Genomic DNA, 7817 nt, shown 5'->3' with positions numbered 1-7817 from the left:
CTATAAACCGTCATCTCATCCAAACTAAAAGAGATATCTCGACTAAACTAGAAATCCGGATGTACAATATCATTATAAACGTTGTTTTAAGCCGAAACACGTGAGGCCAACCCGATTATAAGAACTAGAAGCTATCTGATTTCACATAATCGAAAATGCCCTTTTTATTGCTTGATATGACTTTTCATCTTCGTGTTACTAGTGTTTCCTTATGTTTCTCTTGTTATGTAAATGGAAATATTGCTTACATTATGATTTTTACTTCTTCAAGTTATCGTGTTTTTATTTTTATGGATATTGCAATATTGCCCTTTTTTGATGGATATTGCCCTCTTTTTTTTTTTTTTTCTCTTCAAGTTATCTTGTTGGATATTGCAATATTGCAATATTTGTTATATAAGAGCACCAAACAGCAAATAAAAGTACTACAAAAAAATGTAAAGGTACATGTTCAAAACTCTTTTGTTGAAAGCTTTTTCCTATAAATTTATGGTGGCAAATATACATTTCAATTTTGAGCATGTTGAATCCAAAAACTGCACTAAGCATCACTCCATAAAACTCACGTATGCAGTGTTTCAACCTCCAATATGTAACAAATATTGAGGTTCTCATCATAACTAGCAAAATCTAGACTACAAAAACTCTTACAAAACTATAACCCCTCCATTGATAAAAACATAAAAGTAGAACAGAAGGATCACCAGAGTTCAACTAGTGATAGTTGAAGTATACTAAAAAGATATAACATATAAACAAAATTTACAGTGTGTTTCCTATATGATATCCTTCAAGTCCTGCATTATGAATAGAATCAGCAAGCAGCAATACAATGAACACATCGTCAAATAGCAAGATCGAACACAACACGAAAAGCTTACATTAAGAACTGGCTAGTCTTTGTGTTACTTTCTGCCTGAAGAGTCCATACAAAGTGAGCCATAAACAGAGTTAATTATGAGAGCAAGACAGAAAAATTGCCAGAGTGATAGATGCAACATAAGCTATAAGCTGCGTTTGGATTAGACCTGTTGATGAAGAACCGCCAGAGTGTTGTTTTTTTAAGTACATCATAGTTTTGTTTACAAGAGGAAGTTGCGCCCCGTCTTGTCGTGCTCCCAACACTTTTTGGCTGTTCAAGGCCAAACAAGATATATGGAAATATTAGTTCGGACTAAAATCTACACCCTATCCAGAGCCGTTTAATTTTTTTGGAGATCTTATGCAAGTTAGTCAAAGTTTAACTATGACATAATAAATATGGTCTTATTTTGCTGAAGTTCAACCGTGACAAATATATCATAAGACTATTTAATTACGAGTTAAATGTGAGATATTTTGGGTGATGTCTAATAAATTCCTACACGTCCTCAAAGACGACTTTAACCTATCATTTTTTTAAATTAATTAAAAAATTAATTATTTTTCTTAAACATAATTAATACTAAATAAACTTTAATGGAAAATATTAATTTAAAAACAAATATTATTAAACATAATTAATACTAATAATATTAATACGAAATTTCATACATTTCATTTCATACAAATAAAAAATCAGTGATGATCCAAATAACCATGGGTACCACAGTGAGGTGGTCGTCGCGCACGAAGACCACGACCCAATTGTTCTTCTTCTTCAGTTGGAGCAAGGTCCTCTTGTGTTGGAGGTGACCAAATTTGACTTAACATTTCATAATCACTGACATTAAGATAGAAGTTTAAGTTTGGGATGGATTGTGTGTGCGGCGGATCATGGTGGGTCACGGTTGGGATGTAGGAAGTGGTGGGTAGTTGGGTGTATGAGGTTGAAGGGTTTTGTTGGATGTAAGGGGAATCAAAGTTTGGATGCGGGATAGGTGTGAATTGCATGGGTGGACGAATATAGGTCTGTTGGTGTTAGGTTTGTTAGTTATAATTTGTTTGAGAGTGAGATGGGGTGTAGGAAGAGTATTGTGGGTCAATGTAAGGGTTAGGAGTATGTTGTTGGGAATAATTTGGGTTAAGATGGTGTTGTTGGAAGGGTTGATGTTGTTGTTGGAAGGGTTGGGGTTGAGGTTGGAAGGTTTGATGTTGAGGTTGTTGTTGAAAGAGTTGGGGTTGAGGTGGTTGTTGTTGAGACCCACTTGAATGGTTTGTTGAATTTGGAATTGAACGCGGGTCAATGAGAAAGTGTTCGTACGATGCATATATGAATGGAAGCGACCTATACCATTGCATGTACTCTGTTGATGGTTTTGTCTCCTCTTGTAATTGTGTTCCCTCCAACGTATAGGATTCCCTATCTGTCCAACATTGTTGTTCGTCGCGGTATAGTTCAGTCCATGCAGTTAAGCGGGATTTGTTTGTTTTCATCTTGTGATGTTCTTTGAGGCACATTGGTGTATCATGTATATTTTGTAGATAGTCAAACTGAAGTTTCACTCGATCACTTTGATGCATTTCAATAAGATGGAAACAAATTATATACGTTCTTGCGCTCCAATCAAACTATCTTCATGTCGTGGGGACGCAAATCCTAGATACGGGCTCCAAATAAACTGGCATGTATAATTAATTGAATAAATTTGTTAGTGTAACGAAATAGAGTTAAAACAAAATATATTCTTAAAAGAGCTGATGAATAGAAACCTGATCCAGCCACATGTGATCAATTTGGAACCGGTATCCTTGGAGATAGTGGCGGGGGTTGTTCTTGAAGTTCATGCCTTTAACGCACCATCTAAAGGAAATAAAAAATATATTAAAATTATTCAAAAGTAATTAAAAAATTAAATTAAATTTTACCTCGAAGCATGAGGATATGTTGGAGCGAACGCAGATTCAGGAGAAATAATAGGCATGCGTGTAAATGCCCAAGCTTGAAGAAGTAAATGACATCCTGATATTTCTTTTACTTTGAAATCACAAGTTTTGCACATCTCCATGTACAAGTTACACAAAACAACATAACCCCAACTAAATGTGCCACACTGATTAAAATCAAAAAGGAATTTTGACCATTTTGGATGGACGTGGCTGCCGCTTTTATCGGGAAACAAAAGTTGTCTAATGAGAATCATTATATAAATTCGAGCATATCTCATTTTATGCTCTTCTGTTGAAATATTTGCTTCTGCTTGATAAATGGTTTTAAGCCATGTCAATTTTACAGCAGAACCATGTAAAGCATTTTCTGGTGGTTCTTCCCCTACGATTGCAGGCCATACATCATCGTCTACTTCGAAAGGACCATTTAATTGGTACCTTCAACAGGAAGGCCCAGTAACATGTTAACATCCTCCAACGTGGTGGTGCATTCACCCGTCGGAAGATGAAAAGTGTGACTTTCTAGCCTCGATCTTTCTAATAACGCCAAAATTAAACGGTTGTCAATTTGAGTTGAGGGTATTTTTGTTACGTGGTATAAACCTGACGAAATTAGATGCGGGATGATTGCAGAATATGGCTCCAACATGTGGTGACTTCTACATCTAAACTCATGTATATTTTCATCATCTAGCTGTAATAAAAAATAGTAATGTTACATCTAAACATAAACTAAAATACTTAAATGATATTATTTACGAATAATATTTAAGAACTAAACATATTATTCGTAAATAATTATCATTTAAGTATTTTAATTTATGTTTAGTTCTTAAATATTATTCGTAAATAGTTATCATTTAAGTTCTTAAATATTATTCGTAAATAATTATCATTTAAGTATTTTAGTTTATGTTTATATGTAACATTACTATTTTTTATTACACCTAGATGATGAATATATACATGGGTTAAGATGTAGAAGTCACCAAAAGTTGGAGCCATATTCTGCAATCGTCCCGTATCTAATTTCGTCAGGTTTATACCACGTAACAAAAATACCCTCAACCCAAGTTGACAACCGTTTAATTTTGGCGTTATTAGAAAGATGGAGGCCTGAAAGTCACACTTTTCATCTTCCGATTGGTGAATGCACCATCACGTTGGAGGATGTTAACATGTTACCGGGCCTACCTGTTGAAGATACGCAATTAAATGGTCCTTCCGAGGTAGATGATGATGTATGGCCTACAATCGTAGGGAAGAACCACCAAAAAAATGCTTTACATGGTTCCACTGTAAAATTTGACATGGCTTAAAACCATTTATCAAGCAGAAGCAAATATACCAACAGAAGCTTCAACAGAAGAACATAAAATGAGATATGCTCGAATTTATATAATGATTCTCATTTGGCAACTTTTGTTTCGCGACAAAAGCGGCAGCCACGTCTACCCAAAATGATCACAATTCCTCTTTGATTTTAATCAGTGCGACACATATAGTTGGGGTTCTGCTGTTTTGTGTAACTTGTACAGGGAGATGTGCAAAGCTTGTGAGTTCAAAGTAAAAGAAATATCAGAATGTCTTTTACTTCTTCAAGCTTGGGCATTTATACACATGCCTATTATTTCTCCTGAATCTGCATTCGTTCCAACATATCCTCGTGCTTCGAGGTAAAATATAATTTAATTTCATTATTTAATTTTTGTAATTACTTTTGAATAATTTTTATATTTTTTATTTCATTTAGATGGTCGTTAAAGGAACTTCAAGAACAACCCCCGCCACTATCTCCAAGGATACCATTTCCAAATTGATCACATGCGGCCAGATCAGGTTTCTATTCATCCGCTCTTTTGAGAATATATTTTATTTTTAACTCTATTTCATTACACTAACAAATTTATTCAATTAATTATACTTGCTAGTTTATTTGGAGGCCGTATCTAGGATTTGCGTCCCCACAACATGAAGATAGTTCGATTTGGAGTGCAAGAACGTATATAATTTGTTTCCATCTTGTTGAAATGCATCAAAGTGATCGAGTGAAACTTCAATTTGGCTATCTACAAAATATACCCGATGCACCAATGTGCCTAAAAAAACATCACAAGATGAAAACAAACAAGTCCCGCTTAACTCCATGGACTGAACTATACCGTGTTGGACAGATAGAGATTCCTATACGTTAGAGGGAACACAATTACTAGAGGAGACAAAACCATCAGCAGAGTACATGCATTGGTATAGGTCGCTTCCATTCATATATGCATCGTACGAACACTTTCTCACTGACCCGCGTTCAATTCCAAATTCAACAAACCATCCAAGTGGGTCTCAACAACAACAACCTCAACCCCAACTATTTCAACAACAACATCAACCCCAACTCTTTCAACAACAACCTCAACACCAAACCTTCCAACAACATCAACCCTTCCAACAACACCATCTTAACCCCAATTATTCCCAAGAACATACTCCTAGCCCTTACATTGATCCACAATACTCTTCCTACACCCAATACACCCCATCTCACTCTCAAACAAATTATAACTACCAAACCCAACACCAACAGACCTATATTCGTCCACCCATGCAATTCACACCTATCCCGCATCCAAACTTTGATTCCCCTTACATCCAACAAAACCCTTCAACCTCATACACTCAACCACCCACTACTTCTTACATCCCAACCGTGACCCACCATGACCCGCCGCACATACAATCCACCCTAAACTTAAACTTCGGTCTTAATGTTAGTGATTATGAAATGTTAAGTCAAATTTGGTCTCCTCCTCCACCTCCAACACAAGAAACTGAAGAGGACCCTGCTCCAACTGAAGAAGAACAATTAGGCCGTGGTCTTTGTGCGGGACGACCACCTCACTGTGGTACCCATGGTTATTAGGATCGTCACTGATTTTTTATTTGTATGAAATGAAATGTATGAAATTTGTATTAATATTATTAGTATTAATTATGTTTAATAATATTTGTTTTTAAATTAATATTTTGTATTAAATTTTATTTAGTATTAATTATGTTTAAAAAAACTAATTAATTTTTTAATTATTTAAAATTAATTAAAAAATAATTTTAAATCATTTAAATTATTTATTGGATTTATATAATATAAATATATATAACAAAATAGTTAAAATAACAAAAACGAAAAAAAAATAATAATAGCATGTCTCCAAGTCAAATGGCGACATGCTCACTTTCTCAGACGGGCTCCACCATGTCTCCAAATTAGATGGCGAACATGCTTTGCAGCTAGCGTGGGCCCCACCATATCTCCAAGTCAAATGGCGACATGGTCCAAAAGTGTAACATTCTGAGAATTAATTTTCCGATCGTGGCATTTGGGGAAAATCACTTCCCAAGTGTGGCATTGGGAGAAAAATTCCCATGCCTACATTCAAAGCAATGGAGGCATCCCTAATTCTATTCCACATAACAAATGCAATTAATTCTAGTCCATTCTAAAAGGAAAGAGAATTTGCCCCCACCATCCAACTGGCATGAGCTTCCAAAGCAATCATGCACTCTATTTAAAAGACATAGTTACCCTTACGTTAACTACAACTCATGCATATACAAATAATAAATCAATGCTAAAATAAAAAGAGTTTGAAGGAGCAAAGAGTAATTGTACCTTGTATAAGGCAAGGGACAAAACACGATCAAATAATTAGCGGAGGCACACGTGAATGTGCTAGTCTTATCATCATACGCGTAGCTATACGAGCGTGGGCATGCATGCTTAAAAAACTGCGAGTATACAGAAGGAGCACACGTGTCAGGCGTAGAGTACGCCTCACTACAACAATAACGAGGATCCGCAAAAGCTTCACACGCGCTTCTACACGCAACGTTATCACCACTCCCATTACCACGCGCCACCTTAAGATCCGCTGGGCAACCTTCGTTAAGATCAACAAGACACCCAGTAGGGCTGCAGCCTCCCCTAGTGCCGCCTTTAGCCACAACCAGCATCGGAAGATTATAACCGTCGACCAAACTCACGTCGTAGAAATCCAACCCGTCAGCTCCGTTTAAGGTGAACTCCGCCAATGATGCCGGAGGTTTAGCCCCACCGCCGGCGCACTCTACTTTACCAGAACCACAGTCAGCGGTGACACAGGAGAATTGTCCGTCGGAGCCATGGCCGCAGAGAGTCCGAGCCCATAACCTACCCGACCAAGCTTTCGGGATTTTAACAGTCCTTGACTCTCCGCTTTTAAGAGCGAATCCGGTAGTGGGTAGCGGCGGAGAGGTGGCGCCGGAGAGTAATCCTGGCCATATTGTGTGACGGCACTTGTTTACAATCTTGAACGATGTTGACTGTACCTCTGAAAAAATTCAAGGACCAAAATGAAAAAAGATAAAATAAGTGACTAAAGTGCAATTTTTGAAAATAGAGAGAGTTTGTGAAGTTTACCTGAGAGGAAAGATAATGTAAAGAAGGTGAGAATGATGAGAAAGAAAATAAGGCGACCCATGTGAAGGAGGAGGATGATAACTAAAGAACAAAACTTTGATGAAAGATTGATTGACAAAATACCAAATAATTTCACTTTTCTGTTGAAGCTGAATGAGTGGTGTTAGCTTCTTCTTTTGATCTGCTTTTCTTGTTCTGGCTGCTTCTTTTCTTTTCCTTTCTTTTCCTTCCTTGTTTGTTTGTTTCTTTTTCTGTTCATAGACTATAGCTGACTCGTTTCTTCACGGTTGTTGTTGTTGCTGGCTGCTCCAATAAATCATCTACTTTCCCTTTCTTATTATTTTTCTCTTTTACCTATTTTAATTCTTGAAATTATAATTCATCTATTCTAAAATTAAGTAAATTAAATTTTATTGTACTAGTACAATAAGAGGAGATATATCTATAAACACCTGTCAAAATTTAAAGAGGGTATATTTTATTCCTAATTATCCCGCTCCTATATGACTTGCAGGGGTGGCAAAACGGGCGGTGGTCGGTAGGACTGACCCACGCA

General features: G+C 36.5%; 1 protein-coding gene across 4 annotated transcripts; it reads right to left on the bottom strand.

Annotated features, from left to right (window-relative positions):
- Window positions 1–444: 444 nt before the first annotated feature.
- On the bottom strand, window positions 445–7587 carry LOC131643112 (thaumatin-like protein 1b). Of its 4 annotated transcripts, XM_058913263.1 has the most exons (5): window positions 7262–7581; window positions 6476–7172; window positions 1029–1132; window positions 882–916; window positions 445–797 (listed from the first exon to the last, which is right to left on the bottom strand). In XM_058913263.1, exons 1-4 carry the CDS (start codon window positions 7320–7322, stop codon window positions 906–908), a joined length of 873 nt encoding a protein of 290 aa, XP_058769246.1. In that variant the 5' UTR covers window positions 7323–7581; the 3' UTR covers window positions 445–797; window positions 882–905. The 4 variants fall into 4 exon arrangements, 3 of the variants coding, with proteins under 3 accessions (XP_058769246.1, XP_058769243.1, XP_058769244.1); XR_009296134.1 differs by having other exon boundaries at window positions 882–1132; window positions 7262–7582; XM_058913261.1 differs by lacking the exons at window positions 445–797; window positions 882–916; window positions 1029–1132 and adding exons at window positions 1469–2540; window positions 2632–2722 and having other exon boundaries at window positions 7262–7587.
- Window positions 7588–7817: the final 230 nt, after the last annotated feature.

The sequence above is a fragment of the Vicia villosa genome, unplaced genomic scaffold (assembly GCF_029867415.1).
Source record: "Vicia villosa cultivar HV-30 ecotype Madison, WI unplaced genomic scaffold, Vvil1.0 scaffold7, whole genome shotgun sequence".
NCBI classification, from domain to species: Eukaryota; Viridiplantae; Streptophyta; class Magnoliopsida; order Fabales; family Fabaceae; genus Vicia; species Vicia villosa.
This window is presented reverse-complemented; position numbering and strand designations above follow the sequence as displayed.

Excerpts from the sequence above, each read along its gene's own strand:
- LOC131643112 (XM_058913260.1), bottom strand. The coding sequence starts at position 7,322 with ATGGGTCGCCTTATTTTCTTTCTCATCATTCTCACCTTCTTTACATTA. Across the intron at positions 7,173-7,261 it reads TACATTATCTTTCCTCTCAG|AGGTACAGTCAACATCGTTC; the intron begins GTAAACTTCACA and ends GAATTTTTTCAG. Across the intron at positions 1,133-6,475 it reads TGTCCCTTGCCTTATACAAG|CCAAAAAGTGTTGGGAGCAC; the intron begins GTACAATTACTC and ends GGCCTTGAACAG.